The sequence below is a fragment of the Oncorhynchus keta genome, chromosome 24 (assembly GCF_023373465.1).
Source record: "Oncorhynchus keta strain PuntledgeMale-10-30-2019 chromosome 24, Oket_V2, whole genome shotgun sequence".
NCBI lineage: Eukaryota > Metazoa > Chordata > Actinopteri > Salmoniformes > Salmonidae > Oncorhynchus > Oncorhynchus keta.
The window spans coordinates 28434219-28456639 of NC_068444.1; the positions used below are offsets into that span (position 1 = coordinate 28434219).

The following is a 22421-nucleotide window of genomic DNA, read 5'->3' on the forward strand; positions in this document are numbered from 1 at the left end:
TTTTAAAAACATTACAATACAGTCATAACAGATTATACAACATTTTAAATGTGTGCCCTCAGGCCTCTACTACCACATATCTATTACATAAAATCCATGTGTACGTGTGTGTATAGTGCGTGTGTTTGTGTGCATCTGTCAATGTTTGTGTTGCTTCACAGTCCCTGCTGTTCCATAAGGTGTATCTGTTTTGTAAATCTAATTTTACTGCTAGCAATGAGTTACTTGGTGTGGAATAGAATTCCATGTAGTACTGTGCGCCTTCCATAGTCTGTTCTGGACTTGGGGATTGTGAAGAGACCTCTGGTGGCATGTCTTGTGGTGTATGCATGGGTGTCCAAGTTGTGCCAGTAGTTCAGACAGACAGCTCGGTGCATTCAACATGTCAATACCTCTCACAAATACAAGTAGTGATGAAGTCAATCTCTCCTCCACTTTGAGCCAGGCGAGATTGACATGCATATTATTAATATTAGCTGTGCTGCCCTGTTCTGAGACAATTGCAAGTCCCTCTTTGTGGCACCTGAACACACGACTGAACAGTAGTCCAGGTGCAAGAAAACTAGGGCCTGTAGGACCTGCCTTGTGGATAGTGCTGTTTAGAATGCGCTTTATTATAGACTGACTTCTCCCCATTCTAGCTACTGTTGTATACATTTGTTTTGACCATAGCAGTTTACAATCCAGGGTTACTCCAAGCAGTTTGGTCTTTCCACATTATTCATTACAATATTTAGTTTAGGTTTAGTGAATTATGTCCCAAATATAATGCTTTTAGTTTTAGAAATATTTAGGACTGTAGTTTCACCCATTCTGAAACTGCAGCTCTTTTTTAAGTGTTGTAGTCATTTCAGTCGCTGTGGTAGCTGACATGTATAGTGTTGAGTCATCAGCACACACTTAAAAAACGTTTTTTTTAAACATTTTAAAGTCAGTTAAGAACAAATTCTTATTTTCAATGACGGCCTAGGAACAGTGTGTTAACTGCCTGTTCAGGGGCAGAACGACAGATTTGTACCATGTCAGCTCAGGGATTTGAATTTGCAACCTTTCGGTTACTAGTCCAACGCTCTAACCACTAGGCTACCCTGCTGCTTTGCTGAAAGCATGTTTAGTAGAGATTGAAAAAAGTAAGTGGCCTTGACAGCTGCCCTGGGGAATTCCTGATTCTACCTTGGTTTTGTTGGAGAGGCTTCCATTAAAGAACATCCTCTATTCTGTTAGACAGGCAACTCTTTATCCACCATACAGCATTGGGTGTAAAGCCATAACGCATAAGTTTTTACAGCAACAGACTTTGATTGATAATGTCAAAAGCCGCACTGAATCTAACAAAACAGCTCCCCCCATTATTTCCTCTCAGCCAGTCGTCAGTAATTTGTGTAAGTGCTGTGCTTGTTGAATGGCCTTCCCTATAAGCGTGCTGAAAGTCTTGTCAATTTGTTTACTGTAAAATAGCATTGTATCTGGTCAAACAACATTTTTTCCAAACGTTTATTAAGTCTTGGTAACAGGCTGATTGGTCGGCTATTTGAGCCAGTTAAGTTTTTTTTTACTATTCTTAGGTAGGGGAATAACTTGTGTTCCCTCCAGGTAGGAGGGCACACACTTTCTAGTAGGCTTAACTTTAATATATGGTAAATAGGAGTGGCAATTTCATCTGCTATTATCCTCAGTAATATTCCATCCAAGTTGTCAGACCCCGGTGGCTTGTCATTGTTGATAAACAATATTTTACTTTTAGGAATTCAAAATTACAATGCTTGTCTTTCATAATTTGGTCAGATATATTTGGATGTGTAGTGTCAGCATTTGTTGCTGGCATGTCATGCCTAAGTTTTCTAATCTTGCCAATGAAAAAAAAATATTAAAGGAGTTGGCATTATCAGTGGATTTTGTGATGAATGAGCCATCTGATTCAATGAATGATGATATAGAGGTGATCCGGCTATGGATTGTGGAATGTTGTCCCACTCCTCTTCATTGGCTGTGCGAAGTTGCTGGATATTGGCGAGAACTGGAACACGCTGTCGATCCAGAGCATCCCAAACGTGCTCAATGGGTGACATGGCTGGTGAGAATGCAGGCCATGGAAGAACTGGGACATTTTCAGCTTTCGGGAATTGTATAAAGATCCTTGCGACTTGGGGCTGTGCGTTATTATGCTGAAACATGGGGTAATGGCGGGGATGAATAGCACGACAATGGACCTCAGGATCTCTTCACGGTATCTCTGTGCATTCAAACTGCCATCAATAAAATGCAGTTGTGTTCATTGTCCGTAGCTTATGCCTGCCCATACCATAAACCCACTGCCACCATGGGGCACTCTGTTCACAATGTGGACATCAGAAAACCGCTCGCCTGCACGACGCCATACATGTGGTCTGCGGTTTTGAGGCCGGTTGGGCGTACTGCTAAATTCACTAAAACGAAGTTGGAGGTAGCTTATAGTAGAGAAATGAACATGCCTGCCTCAAACTTCACATCTGTGGCTTTGGGGGGATGCACAGCCCTCCATGTGTTCGCCAGAGGTAGCCTGACTGCCATTAGGTACCGAGATGAGATCCTCAGACCCCTTGTGAGACCATATGCTGGTGCGGTTGGCCCTGGGTTCCTCCTAATGCAAGACAATGCTAGACCTCATGTGGCTGGAGTGTGTCAGCAGTTCCTGCAAGAGGAAGGCATTGATGCTATGGACTGGCCCGCCCGTTCCCCAGACCTGAATCCAATTGAGCACATCTGGGACATCATGTCTCGCTCCATCCACCAGCCACGTTGCACCACAGACTGTCCAGGAGTTGGCGGATGCTTTAGTCCAGGTCTGGGAGGAGATCCCTCGGGAGACCATCCGCCACCTCATCAGGAGCATACCCAGGCATTGTAGGGAGGTCATACAGGCACGTGGAGGCCACACACACTACTGAGCCTCATTTTGACTTGTTTTAAGGACATTTACATCAAAGTTGGATCAGCCTGTAGTGTGGTTTTCCACTTTAATTTTGAGTGTGACTCCAAATCCAGACCTCCATGGGTTGATAAATTTGATTTCCATTGATAATTGTTGTGTGATTTTGTTGTCAGCACATTCAACTATGTAAAGAAAAAAGTATTTAATAAGAATATTTAATTCATTCAGATCTAGGATGTGTTATTTTAGTGTTCCCTTTATTTTTTTGAGCAGTGTATAATCGAGCATGTAATGATATTAAGTGATCAGTAGATTTTGGGGAAATTTGTGTTATTTCCTTCGATTGATGAATTGCCTGAGCCAGGGGTTCCATGAGTAAGAATAGCAAAGGTGAAATTGGATTTCCTTGTCTGCTGCTTCTAGTGATTCTGAACGGAGCTGAGTAGATTTAACAGGTCATAACTATGTCTAGATGAGAATGCAGTTAAATAAAGGAATAGCTTGAGTGGAGATGGCGTCGATGGTACAGCCAGGTAGGGAGAAACATCAGTCAGACAAGCCGGACTGGAGCTCTTTATCAGGCATCTCTGTCTCTGAAGTTCACAACTACTCATCCTCTGTTGGTAGGCTGGAACATCCACCAGCGAAAGTGTAGACTCCACCTGGGTGATGCTTGGAATCTATAAGTGTCTAAGAGACCCACACCTCTAGCCACGTACAAACCACAAGACTACCACACCTCTAGCCACATACGAACCACAAGACTACCACACCTCTAGCCACATACGAACCACAACACTACCACACCTCTAGCCTCGTACGAACCACAAGGCTACCACACCTCATAAGTAATCAGGAGCCGTCTCTTACGAGGTGAGCCTCTGTCATCTGGGGTCCGTGTCAATAGGGAATATCCAGAACTTGTTTATTTCAATTTCTGCTAACAAATGATGTCTCTGTCATAGCCAGCAACCATATCCACCAATCATTGAGCAGGCTGATAGGTAGTTGATTATACTCCCTGTGGTGCTGTCTCTGGTTTTCTCATTGTAAGTCATTCAGATCACTTTTATTATTTCAGTCCTGTGTGAATAAGCCCTCTGTGTAATTGTCACTGATGTTCTTTCTAATGTTCCTGGCTTGATGGCTCTATGGTTTTCTGGAATTTTATGAGTATCTTTGTATTAGTCGCCAGTCAGTCCAGTGTAGATGGAGTCTGAGGGAAAAGTAAGGCTGTCTGATGGTCCATTTGAGGATTGTAGGTCAACTCAATAATAACTGACTCTCTCACTCACACACCTTCTACTCCTTCCTCCCTCTTAGCTCTTGACACCCTTGGGTGACATAGGGATAAATTGAAATTATGCCCACCTAGCCCCCCTGCCAGCAATACGTGGTGATTTGGGCTGCTGGGTGCAGGGAGCTGGATACAAAGACGTTATAGTTTATTGACTTTTCCTATTCCGCCGGAACCAAAGACAGGAGTTTCCTCCATGGCAACATAACAGGACTCTGATGGCTCTTAAACTCCGATATCATCAGATGGTGCATGCTTCAGTCTACTTCTTGTTTCTCTCATTGTGATATGTGGGTTGTACAGACAAAACCAAATACAACATTCAAGTGTTCCTCTCTTTCGCTGGCTGTCCTTTTGATCCTACTCTTATGTGTAAGAAGCTGTCTAAGTGACTGTGGCGTCATTGTCCTCCAATGCTACCGCCTTTCAGGTGATCCTTCTCTCCAAGCCAAGTGTACCCTGTTAGCACTTGTACATACTTGTGCTTACATGAAAATAGTGTTCAATCTCCCTCTCCAACTGCTTGTGTGCGCATTTGGTATATTAGCAATGACTTACTGTTATTGTCTCCCCAGGTTTGCTGACATGCTTCAAAGTGAGCCCCAGCTACATCAATTACATGTGTGTGTGTTTCCTCAGGTGTTCTGACCCTCTCTGGTGTCAGCCTGTACATCAGTTACTCCCAACAGGCGATGGCTGAGACTGAGAGGCTGGTGGGGGCTGAGCGTTTGGCCCAGGTGGTCAGCACCTCTTTCGGCTGGTCCCTCGGCCTGGCCTGGCTCTCCTTCTGCCTGGAGGTCCTCGCTGGCCTGCTGCTGCTGCTAGCTGCCCGCCTAGCCACCCTGCAGCACGGACCACAAGGCCACGGCTGGCCTCTCCATGTTGTAACTTAACCCAAGAGGCAGATGTCACAAGAACTGGATAACCAACTGGCCCTGAACTGTACCTTCAATTTTCTAATGATTTGTATGTGCTTGTATCTGGCACCACAAATTAAGTTCTCTCTGGAAAAATTGTTCTTTAAGTATTTTTTGTTTCATCCAAAATGCCATGTGGTTTAGTCTATGGGCAAAACAGTTGAGATTTAGTGCCATCTTTTGGTGTGATAAGTCACTACATTTCAATTGACAAATGCCCCCAAATACCAAATTGTATTATTGTGGTCCTATAGGATGAGAAATTAAACGTACTAGAACTACAGGCCTCAACCACAAGTCACTCTGAATGGCTGTTAGCGGTCAAGGGGTTTCATTTTAGAACTTGGGCAAGTGAAGGGCTATAGGAAAGAAGTATGTATCATGAGTGGATGTACTCAAAGCAAAACCCATAGTAGAAATGCTCGGAGCAGACTGAGGGTGCATCTCAAGTGAATCTTTAGCCAGATGTAGCAGTGGTATCAGCGGAGCCTTGTCTGGCAGAAAAACACTTCATTCAGCCTCATTTACTGCCTGTTTAAAAAAAAAACATATCTGACATGGCTGACTTGCCTAAACAAAGGTGGTTTCTACTGACAATTGAGATGTACAAACTATGGCATTAGGGAGTGATGAGTGGATAAGAGGCAATCTGTAATTCTGATTAAGAAATTAGGAGAGTAAATGACTTGGCGTTACCTTAGATTGTAAACTGTCATAGTCAAAACATATCGATTCAATGGTTGTAAAGATGGGGAGAGATCTGGCCGTAATAAAGAGATGCTCTGATTGTTTTGACACCACACTCTAAAAATCAAGTTCTGCAGGTTCTAGTTTAGTCTCATCTTGATTATTGTGTGGTCCAGTGCTGCAAGGAAAGACCTAGTTAAGCTGCAGCTGGCTCAGAACAGAGCGACACATATTGCTCTTCATTGTAATCAGAGGCCTGATATAAATACTATGCATGCCAGTCTCTCTTAGCTAAGAGTTGAGGAGAGACTGACTGCATCACTTCTTTTTTATAAGAAACATTAACGTGTTAAATCCCCAATTGTTTGCATAGTCAACATACACAAAGCTCTGACACACACTTACCCCACCAGACATGCCATCAGGGGTCTTTTCACAGACCCCAAATCCAGAACAAATTCAAGAAAACGTACAGTATTATTTAGAGCCATTATTGCATGGAACTTTGTTCCATCTCGTATTGCTCAAATAAACAGAACCTGTTTGTTTTTTTAAAGGATAAAGCAACACCTCACAACACAACGCCTCTCCCCTGTTTGACCTAGATAGTTTGTGTGTATGCATTGATATGTAGGCTACGTGTACCTTTTTAAGAAATGTATGTACAGTTGAAGTCGGCAGTTTACATACACTTAGGTTGGAGTCATTAAAACTCGTTTTTCAACCACCACAAATTTCTTGTTAACAAACTATAGTTTTGGCAAGTCGGTTAGGACATCTACTTTGTGCATGACACAAGTCATTTTTCCAACAATTGTTTACAGACAGATTATTTCACTCATAATTCACTGTATCACAGTTCCAATGGGTCAGAAGTTAACATACACTAAGTTGACTGTGCCTTTGAACAGCTTTGAAAATTCCAGAAAATTATGTCATGGCTTTAGAAGCTTCTGATTGACTCAAATTATGTAAATTATCCTGAGTCAATTGGAGGTGTACCTGTGGATGTATTTCAAGACCTACCTTCAAACTCAGTGCCTCTTTGCTTGACATCATGGGAAAATCAAAAGAAATCAGCCAATCAGCCAAGAAAAATTGTAGACCACAAGTCTGGTTCATCCTTGGGAGCAATTTCGAAATGCCTGAAGGTACCATGTTCATCTGTACAAATAATAGTACGCAAGTATGAACACCATGAGACCACGCAGCCGTCATACCGCTCAGGAAGGAGACGCGTTCTGTCTCCTAGAGATGAACGTACTTTGGTACGAAAAGTGCAAATCAATCCCAGAACAACAGCAAACGACCATGTGAAGATGCTGGAGGAAACAGGTACAAAAGTATCTATATCCACTGTAAAACGAGTCCTATATCAACACAACCTGAAAGGCCGCTCAGCAAGGAAGAAGCCACTGCTCCAAAACCGCCAAAAAAAAGCCGAAGAACACCATCCCAACCGTGAAGCACGGGGGTGGCAGCATCATGTTGTGGGTGTGCTTTGTTGCAGGAGGGACTGGTGCACTTCACAAAATAGATGGCATCATTAGGCAGCAGAATTATGTGGATATATTGAAGCAACATCTCCAGACATCAGTTAAAGTTAAAGCTTGGTCGCAAATGGGTCTTCCAAATGGACAATGACCCGAAGCATACTTCCAAAGTTGTGGCAAAATGGCTTAAGAACAACAAAGTCAAGGTATTGGAGTGACCTCAATCCTATAGAAAATTTGTGAGCATAACTAAAAAAGCATGTGCGAGCAAGGAGGCCTACAAACCTGATTCAGTTATACCAACTCTGTCAGGAGGAATGGGCTAAAATTCACCCAACTTATTCTGGGAAGCTTGTGGAAGGCTACATTTGACCCAAGTTAAACAATTTAAAGGCAATGCTACCAAATACTAATTGAGTGTATGTAAAACTTCTGACCCACTGGAAATGTGATGAAAGAAATGAAAGCTGAAATAAATAATTTTCTCTACTATTCTGACATTTCACATTCTTAAAATAAAGTGGTGATCCTAACTGACCTAAGACAGGGATTTTTTACTAGGATTACATGTCAGTAATTGTGAATAACGGAGTTGAAATGTATTTGGATAAGGTGTATGTAAACTTCAGACTTCAACTGTAATTCTGTCTTTGAGCTGTTCTTGTCTATTAATGTTCTGTATTATGTCATGTTTCATGTTTTGTGTGGACCCCAGGAAGGGTAGCAGCTGCTTTTGCAACAGCTAATGGGATCCTAATAAAATACCAAATGAGCATGCTAAAACGGACGTAGTCAATATAACAATTTGTTCAGCACTTTTGAAATGTGCAGCGACAGAATTCAGAACCCGTTCTTACAGTATTCTCCCTGTACACCAAGTCAGAACTGTAGGATAAACAAAGGGAATAAAGGAGGCATATAAGCAGACAATGAAAACTCTTACAATATTCGATGATGGAATTTCTCTAAAACAGGCTATAGGCTACATGTGCACCACCAAGTCACAACAGTAGTCTAAGTTATGAGGGGGAAAGGGACCAAATTATTAGGGTGAGGCACATGGGCTACTAACAGTTTACTACACAACATACACTTAGTATTACTTTCTTAGCTACAGTATACATATCTTCCTGGCATCTTACATAATTTATGCAGCAGCATACAAGACATATTTGGACTCACTTTGTTGTGCTGTGCTTACATGAACAGGAAGGTGGTGTTGGTGGTCTTTCTTGTGGGCAAATTTCGTCATCAAAACCTGTCATTCTTTGGATTTATGGGGTTTTCAAGACAATTGGGAACTCAGAGGGAAAAAACAAGGTTGAATCATGACATCAGTGATCTTCAGGTTGGAGCTCTAGAAAGAGGCCTGAGTTCCTGACTTGGAATTCCCAGTTGGATGACCGTTCAAAATGCATCTTCCCAGTTGTTTTGATTGTGGCAAAGTCATGCTGGATTAACAGCATGGCCAATGTATTCAACCTTTTCTGGCCCATGGTGTTGAATGTGAATGTTTATCATTTTAAGCTTGTAAAAGAGACCCTTAAACCCAGACATGGACCGCACACCCTCTCCACTGAATAGCAGGCTAGTGATTGCTTTGAAACACTTGCAGTTAGCCACTGATTCCTTCCAAACCACTCAATGTTGAATTTGCGATTTCCAACTTGTTGTGTAATGTTTATGTCCAATATCCGATGAGCACCGATACTTTTTATCTATCATTTCTCTTCATATGACAAGGATTGAAAAGGATTTGCCAGTAGATGTTCGATGTGATTCATGCTTGTTCGTCGCTTGCTAGCTAAGATTTTGAAAGTATGATGTTGACATTGTCAGTCCAATCAAAGCTACGGTAGATTTAACGTAATTTTATCTGTGGCCAATGACCTTGAGCCTTCTTGGATGGGCACGTATAATGTAACTCAATGGCAGCACCCAAGGGGCTTAAATGTTCGAGCTCCCCTATTCAGATTTTGCGGCGTAGTGTTCCCATGAGTGACAGAACACTGAGCCAATCACGGCGCAACTAGCAAACATTACAAACCCCTACTCTCTTTATTTTTCGCTGGCTGCCCCACCACAGAAGGCACTGAGCTAGACTGAAACACCAGCATTTTGGAGCTGCCTTACTCAAGAAAACAAAAAAGAGACCATGTTTGTATGTGGCGTTATTAACTCAAATATTTTTTTTTTACATTGCAAACTGATATGTGACACATATTAATGCCAAAATAACATGCAAAACAGGCAACAGCAAAACATTTTGCTAAACAGGTGGGGCTCAAATCAGAAGGGGCCCTGCCCTACATTTCTGATTGAGCAGACCTATGCCATGCTTACTGTGAATGTGACTCCGTGGACGCCGAAATAAATAAGCTTTTAAAAGGTGCATAGCTGGCAAAACGCAAATGGAATTAATCCCAGCCAAGGACACAGCAGCCTACATACAGTACACAACAAAAATAATAATCCAAGATTTAAGTGTTTTCCGCAGGGCTGATAATAGCAGTGGTTGTGGTGTGCTGTGCGTGGAGGGAAGGTCAGAGCAGAAAGGCTTTTGAATGACTGCTGCTTGACCTTTATCAACAGTGGGCCAGTGGGAGAGAGAGGTAACCTTCTCAGCGGCCCAACCTTGTCCCTGCTTGCCAGTAGCTGGCTCTGAGCTGTGCTTTACTGCTCTATAACCAACCTGGTCTCAGAGCATTTTGTATTATTCTTTACGTAAATCCAAGACACTAATTTTAGTATGATGTGTCAAGAACCAATTTGACTGAGCTTGAAGAATTTTCAAAAGAATAATGGGAAAAAGTTGCATGATCCAGGTATGGCAAGCCCTTAGAGACTTACCCAGAAAAACTCACAGCTGCCAAAGGTGCTTCTAGAAAGTATTGACTCAGGTGTGTGAATACTTCTGTAAAATATATATTTCTGTATGACATTTTCTATGAATTTGCAAGAAATTCTAAAAACATGTTTTCACTTTGTCATTATGGGCTATTGTGTGTAACAACTGTATGTAACAACAAAATGTGAAATAAATCAAGATGTATGAAGGCACTATATACATCTACACTCTAACTAAACATTTGAAAAAATATTTGTAGTGTGTTTTAAATTAAAATACATTGGTTTTCTCAGAAAATCCCAATTCTTGTCACCCTGATCTGTTTCACCTGTCTTGTGCTTGTATCCAGCCCCTCCAGGTGTTGCCCATCATTATCCCCTGTGCATTCATACCTGTGTTTTCTGTTTGTCTGTTGCCAGTTCGTCTTGTCTCGTCAAGCCTACCAGCGTGTTTTCCCCGTACTCCTGTTTCTCTCTCTCTACCCCATTTTTCTTGTTTTTCCAGTTTTGACCCCTCTGCCTGCCCTGACCCTGAGCCTGCCTGCCGTTCTGTACCTTACTGTCTCTGCCCTGGATTACCGACCTATGCTTGCCCTTGACCTGTCGTCTGCCTGCCCCGTTTTGTTAATACACATCTGTGATTCGAACTGTGCATCTGGGTCTTATCCTGAGTTGTGATAATTTTGGCACGTCCTGTGTCATTTTTGTCCGGCTTAAAGATTTTAACCCACTTAACATCCCCAACTTTCCCCAAGTGTTCATAACCAATGTAAAGCCCTAATAACATTTGTTGCTTTGACAAAGTGATTTCTGAAGATGTATTATTTATTTCATTTGATTAGTGATTCATGTCGCTCAGGTTTAAGGTCAACCCTGTTACGTCAACTGAACTCTCGTTTAAATATGGTGAAATGATTCCTTTTTAAAGATTTTTTTTTCAAAAGGAGTTGGAGAAACATATTTCTTATGACGTTAAAACGTGCTTTTTATGACAAAATGTTAAAATCAGGTGAAATAAAAAGTTACACTACCCGAAAAGGCACTCTATTCGTGGAACAAAACCTCTGTGTTCACTGATCTGTGAAGGGACTGGATAGGTGTCCATTCCTCCCATATCTATGACCACAGACAGGCTAGTGCCTACTACCTGCTTTTGGGACCAGGGCTAGGGGCTGTAGAGACCTGTCATCCAAAGGTGCATCAGAGAGTTCCACAAACACAGAGAAAGTGTGTTTCTCACAGTTCCTATTTTTCCCTTCCAGGCATCCATTTTCAAACATCATGCTGTCACGCTGCTTGCTTAGCCAGTACCACTTCCTCACGATTTGGCCCATACCTGGCGTGAACTCAGGACCTCTGCCTTACAAAACACACGTAGCCGCCCTCCTTAAGCGTCTTAGCCGATGGTGCCACCTCAAAAGCTAGCTAATGAGGCGACGCAAGCGTGACACTTAAGTGTCCAATATGTCACCCAGGCAAGCAGACCTTTCCTGCAAACAGTAGTCCCACTATAGTGAAAAATATAGATAGAACAAAGAGTACATATGAGGACCCCACCACTGTGTTGTTGGGTAGTTTATAAGGCTGTCCCCCAACCTCATCGATGTAAAATCCTATAGGAAATATAAGAGCCGCCATACAAAACAGGATCACTGTGGAGGAGAGAGAAAACATTTTAGAAACACAGTCGTCTTAAAAACACTATTCACAGTGCATACAATTTAGGGAGCAATATCTCTTACAACATTGAAAAAATAGGCAGCAACAGTGTACACAATGTCAGGCTAAATTCTATATTGCGTTTTCATCGGCTTTGTAGCCTGATCTAAGTGACATACTGTATGTCATGTTATCATGTAGTGTGAATAGTCTGAATACCTAAAACCACACAGTTATGTCTAGTCATTATGATCAATAACTCCCAGAATAAACTAATTCAGACATTACTCACCCCTCTGATATCAAAATAGACCATAATATCAAAATAGACCATAGATATTTAACAATATATATCTTTACACATGAGCGCTCAACAATTTACATTGTCATATTACATTGTCATTAGTTTATTATTATACCTCAAGGTCATTTTTGCCCAATAATGATTCAGCTAAAATAACCTATCGGAGTATAATAATAACAAAGAATGTTATTCCGTCATATCCCTTGGACCACTAAAATCCCTCCTACTGACTTTAGGTCTTCTAATAGCAGCCCCATGGTCTCTTTCCCTCTTAAAATAGCAACAGACCCATTTACTGTAGCCTACGTGTTCAAGGAGCCACTCAGCACAGACACAGTTACCACACAAAAGCTTTTCCTAAAATGAAACCCAAGTGACATTAATCTCAAATCCATTCGCTAACATCCATTAGTGATATAACAAGAATCTTAAGGTGCTTTGAAGCTGTAGGCCAACTAATGGCTATGCCTCAAATGACCCTGGCCTATTCCCTAGTCTGTACTACTTTAACCAGAGCCCACATAGGGGATAATGGGGGGTTATGTCTGGCCCCACTCATGAATGAAAGGGTTGTTGGCTAGTTTCTGTATTTATCCTATTGTGGTTTTTGTCTCTTTGCCGTCACTGTAAACAAGAACTGGTTCTCCATTGACCAGCCTGGTTGAATAACCGTTAAATAAGTCCAAATGAAACATACTCCCAGTGAAGGCAATCCAGCGGGCGTAACGAGTGGCTTCACGGTACCAGTGTGATAACACTAGCAGGCCGCAGGTCACCGTGAGGGAGATGATGCCCAGGATGATGAAGAAGAGGGTGGTGACCCACTCTGGGGGCAGCCGCGGGGGGATACAGGTCCGGTCACGACCGTGGATGGTCTGGCACTGCCGCACCAGGCCTACCGTCAGGGAACCTAGGGAGAGAGAGGGAGAGAGAGACAGAGATCAGTCCGGGTTAGATCACACACGACCAGCAGTCCCGCTGTCAGAGCACCTACAGAGAGAGTGCTTAATCACATAGACACACAGAGGGATAGTATCTTTCATCACACACATAGCATACTCTCACTGGTCAACTGTGCTGTCCCACCACAAGATGTACACATTGTTTTATTAGAAGAAGCATAACCCAGAGCAGCAGATTGAATCAGTTATGAAATATCCCTCAACTTGTGATGGTGTCACTATTAGATAAGCTAAGATCTGTATGAGGCATGACGGCATTACATCACGACTGGACTAATGACCTCCCTGGTGACACCGGTTTCCACTTCCAGTCCCCTGTGACCACACAAAGTAGAGCTCAAGGAGGGTTGGTATAATAACAAGGCTGAAGAGTGGGACTCCTAGGCCCTGAACCAATGCCAGGGGTCCCTGAGGAATCAATCAATGGCGTAAGACTCAGATGGCTCAGGACCAGAGCCCCTGACACCACAGAGAGAGATAAGATAATGGAGAGAGAGGGAAGAGAGGCCTTACATCAGAAAGGAACTCACTGCCTAAGAGCCTCTGCTCTCCTGCCCCACAGCCTGGTGGGTCCAATTATGTCAGTTAGTTAGGCCTGCTGAAGACATAACGCTTTCGACAACAACAAGATCGTATACGAACTCCACCCTTCCTGTCTTTCCCTGACTCAACTCAGAATACAGTGGCAAGAAAAAGTATGTGAACCCTTCGGAATTACCTGGATTTCTGAATAAATTGGTCATAAAATTTGATCTGATCTTCATCTTAGTCACAACAATAGACAAACACAGTGTGCTTAAACTAATAACACACATATTATTGTATTTTTCTTGTCTATATTGAATACATAATTTAAACCTTCACAGTGTAGGTTTGAGAAGTATGTGAACCCCTAGGCTAATGACTTCTCCAAAAGCTAATTGGAATCAGGAGTCAGCTAACCTTGAGTCCAATCAATGAGATGAGATTAGAGATGTTGGTTAGAGCTGCCCTGCCCTATAAAAAACACTCACAAAATTTGAGTTTGATATACACTAGATGCATTGCCTGATGTGAACCATGCCTCAAACAAAAGAGATCTCAGAAGACCTAAGATTAGAATTGTTGGCCTGCATAAAGCTGGAAAGGGTTACAAAAGTATCTCTAAAAGCCTGGATGTTCATCAGTCCACTGTTGCTACTCTCCCTAGGAGTAGCCGTCCTGCAAAGAAGATTGCAAGAGCATAGCGCATAATGCTCAATGAGGTTAAGAAGAATCCTAGTGTCAGCTAAAGACTTACAGAAATCTATGGAACATGCTAGCATCTCTGTTGACGAGACTACGATACCTAAAACACTAAACCAGAATGGTGTTCATGGGAGGACACCACAGAAGAAGCCACTGCTGTCCAGAATTTTTTTTGCTGCACGTCTGAAGTTCGCAAAAGAGCACCTGGATGTTCCACAGCGCTTCTGGCAAAATATTCTGTGGACATTCTGTGGAGTCGTTTGGAAGGAGCACACAACACTATTGGTGGGGGAAAAAGGCACAGCACACTAACATCAAAACCTCATCCCAACTGTAAAGTATGGTGGAGGGAGCATCATGTTTTGGGGCTGTTTTGCTGCCTCAGGGCCTGGACAGCTTGCTATCATCGACGGGAAAATTAATTAAATTTATCAAGACATTTTGCAGGAGAATGTTAGGCTATCTGTCCGCCAATTGAAGCTCAACAGAAGTTAGGTGATGCAACAGGACAACGACCCAAAACACAGTAAGTACAAGTAAAATCGACAACAGAATGGCATCAACAGAAGAAAATACGCCTCCTGGAGTGGTCCAGTCAGAGTCCTGACCTCAATCCGATTTAAAATGCTGTGGCATGACCTTGTGAGCGGTACACACCAGACATCCTAAGAATATTGCTGAACTGAAACAGTTTTGTAAAGATGAACGGTCCAAAATTCCTCCTGATTGTTGTACAGGTCTGATCCGGAACTACAGAAAATGTTTGGTTGAGTTTGTTGCTGCCAAAGGAGGGTCAACCAGTTATTAAATCCAAGGGTTCACATACTTTTCCACCCTACACTGTGAATGTTTACACGGTGTGTTCTATATAGACATGAAAACGTATGATTGATTGTGTGTTATTAGTTTAAACAAACTGTGTTTATCTATTGTTGTGACTTAAAGAAGATCAGATCAAATTTTATGACCAATTTATGCAGAAATCCAGGTAATTCCAAATGGTTCACACACTTTGACTTGCCACTGTATGTCAACTCAGCAACACTCAACCCCCTCGTCAGCTATTAATGACAATTTACCAGTATAGATTTTTAAGAGAGAAATGTAAAATTAAATCATTGTTTCTCATGAGGCGAGCAGTTTGCCAGCACCTTGTCATTTCCAGTGGCTCGGGACGAAGCGGAGAGAGGAACAGAGGCTTTGGCAGAGTGGAGAGAAGAACAGAGGATGGAGAAAGAGCGTCTAGAGGAGAGAAGAACTAACAGTGGCCTTGGCACAACCATTTTTTATCTATTGGATTAGAGAGATGGATGGAGATGAATTTAGTAATTGGACAGATCGGTCCAGTCCTGCTGAGACTTACAAATACCCCATTATGGCTCTGAAACAAGAACATACTGTACATCACTAAAGAGGGGAGGGGAGGGGAGGGAGAGAATGAGTATGGACTTATATGATGAGCATCCCTCAAAGGTTTAAGGACATAGTATACTGCCCTGAATGCGAGTATGCTGCCAAAGATTGGAACTTTGTCCTTAGATGCCAGCACTGAGGCTTAGTAATAGCAATTTAGTGATTTGCCATTCGGTGTTCAGTATGTAAAGTACAGGACGCTCCTGAGGGGAGGACGGCTCATAATAATGGCTTGAATGGAATGTTATCAAACACATAGAAACCATCTGTTTGATGTATTCTATATTCCATTTATTCAGTTCCAGCCATTACTATAAGAAAATCCTCCCCAATTAAGGTGCCACCAGCCGCCTGTGATGTCAAGACACACATGCAGGCCTAGTGTAAATGTATGTAACGTTGACTATAGCTGTTATGCCATGGCTATTGACATAGCATCCTAATGAATATAATAAATCATTACTAAACTAAACTAATGTGTCATGTTTCCTCACTCATTATAGTGGTCCAGTTTGCTTCCCAATGACCAGAATCACAAATGAATGGAAGATGAATAATATATGAACAGCCCTGATACAGATCGTGTTATAGTACCGGACAGAGATCTGAGTGGAAAACCTCCCATCAATGGTGTTTTTTTACTTTAGCTGATTTGTTTTGAAGATAAACCCTTTCATTAGTTTAGATACAGTTGAAGTTTGAAGTTTACATACGCTTAGGTTGGAGTCATTCAAACTCATTTTTAAACCATTCCACAAATTTGTTGTTAACAATCTATAGTGTTGGCAAGTCGGTTAATTTTTCCAACAATTGTTTCAACAATTGTAATTTTTCCAACAATTGTTTACAGACAGATTATTTAACTTATAATTCACTGTACCACATTTCTAGTGGGTCATAAGTTTTACTGTGCGTTTAAACAGCTTGGAAAATTCCAGAAAATTATGTCATGGCTTTAGAAGCTTCTAAATGGACATAATTTGAGTCAATTGGAGGTGTACCTGTGGATGTATTTCAAGGCCTACCTTCAAACGCAGTGCCTCTCTGCTTGACATCATGGGAAAATCAAAAGAAATCAGCCAAGACCTCAGAAAATAAATTGTAGACCTCCACAAGTCTGGTTCATCCTTGGGAGCAATTTCCAAACGCCTGAAGGTACCACGTTCATCTGTACAAACAATAGTACGCAAGTATAAACACAATGAGCCCATGCAGCCATCATACCGCTCAAGAAGGTGACGCGTTCTGTATCCTAGATATGAATGTACTTTGGTGCGAAAAGTTCAAATCAATCCCAGAACAACAGCAAAGGACCTTGTGAAGATGCTGGAGGAAACAGGTACAAAAGTATATATATCCACAGTAAAACGAGTCCTATATCGTAACCTAACATAACCTAAAAGGCCGCTCAGCAAGGATATGAAGCGGCCACTGCTCCAAAACCACCATAAAAAAGCCAGACTATGGTTTGCAACTGCACGTGAGGACAAAGATCGTACTTTTTGTAGAAATGTCCTCTGGTCTGATAAAAAAATATAATAAAAATAGAACTGTTTGGCCATAATGACCATCGATATGGGAGGCTTGCAAGCTGAAGAACATCATCCAAATCGTGAAGTATGGGGGTGGCAGCATCATGTTGTGGGGGTGCTTTGCTGCAGGAGGGACTGGTGCACTTCACAAAACAGATGGCTTCATGAGCAAGGAAAATTATGTGGATATATTGGAGCAACAGCTCAAGACATCAGTTAGGAAGTTAATGCTTAGTCGCAAGTGGGTCTTCCAAATGGCCAATGACCCCAAGCATACTTCCAAAGTTGTGGGAAAATGGCTAAAGGACAACAAAGTCAAGATATTGGAGCGGCCATCACAAAGCCCTGACCTCAATCCTATAGAAAATGTGTGGGCAGAACTGAAAAAGCATGTGCGAGCAAGGAAGCATACAAACCTGACTCAGTTACACCAGCTCTGTCAGGAGGAATGGGACAAAATTATTGTGGGAAGCTTGTGGAAGGCTATCCGAAACATTTGACCCAAGTTAAACAATTTAAAGGCAATGTTACCAAATACTAATTGAGTGCATGTAAACTTCTGACCCACTGGGAATGTGCTGAAAGAAATAAAAGCTTAAATAAATCATTCTCTCTACTATTATTCTAACTATATCCTGTCATGACACAATATTTCCCTCTCATTAGCAAGCTTACACACCCATTCCATAGCTTGTCAATGATCTAAATGCTACTTTTTGTTCCTTAGCACTCTTGGAGGCCATTTCTAATTCTTGGGACTGTTTTAGATGCGTAACACATCCGGCTTGTCTGATAGCCAGGGCTTTGAGACACAGGGAGGTGTGTGTGACTGTGTGTGATTGTGGGCCAATGTCTGTAGTTAGTAAACACTTCCCCATGCAGCCCCAGTCAGTCCCCTGCTGCTACAGACTTCACTACAGAATACCTGCGTAACAACCAGGAGGCACGTTAGTATAACTCACACACCTCTATAAACTTGTTCAAAGATTCACCTCCTGGATAACTACTTAGAGAGGACAGAGGTTTGCTGTCAACAAATAAACCATGATGCTGACTTTCCATGATAAAGTTCAGGGGATGAAAGAGAGACTTTTGGATTTATAATAACATTTTCCAATCTGATGATGTCATTGTCAACATCTTCTTATCTGTGAGCAATGAGCATCAACATCTGGGTGCTGCCAAAATGCTAGACTGGCAAATTAACTTAATTGGCAGGAACAACTAGGTCTATGCATTTACCCATTTCACATGAACAAAACAATATGTTTGGACCTCAGATATACAAACAGGGCCTTCCAGTCAAGGCAATTTCCTTGATAATTGAGTTGTGAGTGCTTCATCTGAAAGAATTCTACCTCCCAGCGGACCTCATCAGGAAAGACTCCACACATCTCCATTTACAAACAATGCTTCTCTCCACCTGGTAATTACTAGCAGGCAAATTAGGCTGGAACAAAAGGCTTTTAACCCTGCTTGATTTCATACCTTCTCTGTTGTGTGGGATGAAAGGAGGAAGTCTCACAAGGGAAGTCAAGCATGTTTCTGTTCCTTCTGTGCATTGTGTGTTCTACCTGAATGCTAATGGACTGTTGTAACAGTGTAATGTAGGCTATAAATTGTACATTTTCAGGTTTGCATAAATTCTCAATGTGCTGGGCACATATGACAGTTATAACATTGTTATAACCATGTTTTAAAACCTCAGATTCATGATGTGATGTTGGTGGTCTTGTGGGAGGGAAGTGGGATATTATCTCTAGTTTGGTCCTTCCTATGTTTTAATTCTTTGTCCCGGTGTACATGATGTATCAAAACATTAAAAAGTATGATCACAAATGATACCGTTTAAAATCTAAACACAGGACTCAATAAGTTACATCTCTGTCCTGGTTCCTACCTCACACCAACCAGGGGAAAATGTCACCCCATCGTTTATGCAGTAGGCCACAGCACAGAACTACAATCTGCTGACTACAGCTGTAGCTAAAGGTCACCAGCTCATTCCAAGTAGCCTGTTTTGTAGCTGTAGCAACAACAACAAAAAATCCGTAGCCTACCTTTGCTGCTGCACTTCACTTTACCATGCCCTCAGACTGGTGACTGTAGATGAAATGCCAATGCCTCAGTCGGTCTGTGTCAGATGCATATAACAGACAGAGAGTGAGTGGAGAGCTGAACAGACCTCCAAGGGCATAGCTGGATAAGTGGCACTCACTTCACATCGCTCAGTCTGACACACTATTTGTCAACGGAGGTCAGTAGCTGGTACAGGAAGGCGTATATGCCTTGAAGGGACATGGGGTATAGGAGCATGGTGGGGCGGAAAAGTAGAGGGCAGATCATTTATCAGCAGCTGTATTTTGGAGAGTGATGATGTGGATGTAGGGAGAAAGAGAGCGGGAAGGCTATAGGTGTAACACAACATTTAGAAGGTCTTAGATGAGGCCTTGGTACATTCTGGAGCTCCTTTGACCTGTCAAGAGGAAGGACACCAGAATGCCAAAGTGTTATATTTGGAAAAAAGTGTGATTCAAAAAGTTTGGCCAATGTGAAGTGAATTTCTAGAAGAATAGTGTGTCAATGCACATTATTGACAGTCAGCTGTAGCAGCCTAGACACCAACGGTAGACAGATGGTGTGTGCACGGCTGTCAAGTAAATAGTCAATTAAGTTAAATGAGCTCACCTAACTTACCAGCTGCATCTCCTGTGTTGATCCAGTCCGGATTGGCAATACTGGCGATAGCAAAGATATCAGCTGCTAGAAAGAGGCATCCTGATATGACGGTGAGTTTATCCATTTCTCAGATGCGAACGCTCTCTTCTCCTTTATAATTGAGTCAAAGAGGAAAGTCTCCTCTATCTCGCCCCCTCCAAGGGCAGATAGGACAAACGAGATTCAGGCATGGATTTCAAGGTCCCATATCAATGTTTTGGTCATGCCCAGTGGATGTATTGTCATCGTCCTCTTGGTAGAAGGGCAAGCCTCTCATCTTCACGCAGCAGTCCTGGTGTAGGATTTATGCAAAGCCGTTTCCTTTCATTGCCTTATAACTATCGACTATGGCGCTGGTTATGAACGCCCACTGTTTCACCCATTACCATAGCTCAGTATCGCAACAGGGTAGCTTATGGTGTCAGGAAAATATATTTGAAAGATGAGTTAAAGGAAAACTCAAAAGTTCTGCGACCATTTTCGCCGAAATTATGTTATTTAAGAGATGCTTGCAAGAGTGCATATCATACCGCTTCTTTCATGTGTCCGTTTATCTTCTCCATCTGAGATGTCTTCATTGCAAACAAATGGAAATTCCATCAAATACATATATTGTATGCAATGGTCAGATTTCATAATCTGCCAATACTCCCTTCAATAGAAATACCGTTATTTGTCCCTCCTGCAATGCCCGTCAGATGTATCCATTCGAGGTTATAATGTAGCCTGTAATGCCCGTCAGATGTATCCATTCGAGGTTATAATGTAGCCTAGCAATGTAGTGAAGGGGAAATCAGCTCAATGGAATCAGCGGTAACAAAACTCGCTGTTCTCTGGCAATGTGAAACAAGCGACATTAAGGTCACGTGATCATTCGGCAAAATGTCTAAATAAAAGTCCCCCTGAAAAAATGTAACACGACTGTTACAAGATGTTTTTCTGATGTATAGTTTAAAGTGACTTAAACATGTATTTATACATTTTTAAAAACGAACAATATATTAACGAAATAAATGAACAAATATCTATTTTCTGTCTATATTTTTTACTATAATGACACAACAATAACATCACTGTTGCTGGAATTTTTAATCGTTTTAAACTATTTATTTTTTATTTCACCTTTATTTAACCAGGTAGACCAGTTGAGAACAAGTTCTCATTTACAACTGCGCCCTGGCCAAGATAAAGCAAAGCAGTGCGACACAAACAACAACACATAGTTACACATGGAATAAAAAAGCGTACAGTCAATAACACAATAGAAAAAAAATCGATATACAGTGTGTGCAAATGAGGTAAGATTAGGGAGGTAAGGCAATAAATAGACCGTAGTGGCGAAGTAATTATAATTTAGAAACTAAACACTGGAGTGATAGATGTGCAGAAGATGAATGCGCAAGTAGAGATACTGGGGTGCAAAGGAGCAAAAAAACAATATGGGGATGAGGTAGTTGGATGGGCTATTTACAGATGTGCTATGTACAGGTGCAATGATCTGTGAGCTGCTCTGACAGCTGATGCTTAAAGTTAGAGAGGGAGACATGAGTTTCGAGCTTCAGTGACTTTTGCAATTCGTTCCAGTCATTGGCAGCAGAGAACTGGAAGGAAGGTGGCCGAAGAGAAATAAGCTTTGGGGTTGACCAGTGAAATATACCTGCTAGAGCGCGTGCTACGGGTGGGTGTTGCTACGGTGACCAGTGAGCTGAGATAAGGTGGGGCTTTACCTTGCAAAGACTTATAGATAACCTGGAGCCAGTAGGTTTGGCGACAAATATGAAGCGAGGGCCAACCAACGAGAGCGTACAGGTCGCAATGGTGGGTAGCATATGGGGCTTTGGTGACAAAACGGATGGCACTGTGATAGACTGCATCCAATTTGCTGAGTAGAGTGTTGGAGGCTATTTTGAAAAGGACATCGCCGAAGTAAAGGATTGGTGTGTTGTCAGTTTTATGAGGGTATGTTTGGCAGCATGAGTCAAGGATGCTTTGTTGCGAAATAGGAAGCCAGTTCTAGATTTAATTTTGAATTGGAGATGCTAAATGTGAGTCTGGAAGGAGAGTTTACAGTCTAACCAGACACCTAGGTATTTGTAATTGTCCACATACTCTAAGTCAGAACCGTCCAGAGTAGTGATGCTGGATGGGTGAGCAGGTGCGGGCAGCGATCGGTTGAAGAGGATGCATTTAGTTTAATTTGCATTTAAGAGCAGTTGGAGGCCACGGAAGGAGAGTTGTATGGCAGTGAAGCTCGTTTGGAGGTTAGTTAACACAGTGTCCAAAGAAGGGCCGGACGTATACAGAATGGTGTCGTCTGCGTAGAAGTGGATCAGAAAATCACCAGCAGCAAGAGCAACATCATTGATGTAGACAGAGAAAAGAGTCGGCCCGAGAATTGAACGCTGTGGCACCCCCATAGAGACTGCCAAAGGTCCGGACAACAGGCCCTCCGAT

At 42.1% G+C, this 22421-nt stretch overlaps 2 protein-coding genes across 3 annotated transcripts in view; one reads left to right on the forward strand and one right to left on the reverse strand.

Moving 5' to 3' along the window:
- Positions 1-10817, forward strand: part of LOC118402921 (uncharacterized) — a 33371-nt gene extending 22554 nt beyond the window's left edge. The window contains exon 9 of the mRNA XM_035801291.2: positions 4848-10817. Within this exon, the coding sequence (XP_035657184.2) occupies positions 4848-5101 (254 nt within the window). The 3' untranslated portion in view covers positions 5102-10817. The remainder of the gene's footprint in view (positions 1-4847) is intronic.
- A 139-nt stretch (positions 10818-10956) lies between these two features.
- LOC118402920 (uncharacterized protein C16orf52 homolog B) lies at positions 10957-20807 on the reverse strand. 2 transcript variants are annotated; one of them, XM_035801289.2, is made up of 3 exons: positions 19938-20807; positions 12813-13025; positions 10957-11804 (listed from the first exon to the last, which is right to left on the reverse strand). In XM_035801289.2, exons 1-3 carry the CDS (start codon positions 20050-20052, stop codon positions 11620-11622), a joined length of 513 nt encoding a protein of 170 aa, XP_035657182.2. In that variant the 5' UTR covers positions 20053-20807; the 3' UTR covers positions 10957-11619. The 2 variants fall into 2 exon arrangements, with proteins under 2 accessions (XP_035657182.2, XP_035657183.2); XM_035801290.2 differs by having other exon boundaries at positions 19947-20806.
- Positions 20808-22421: the final 1614 nt, after the last annotated feature.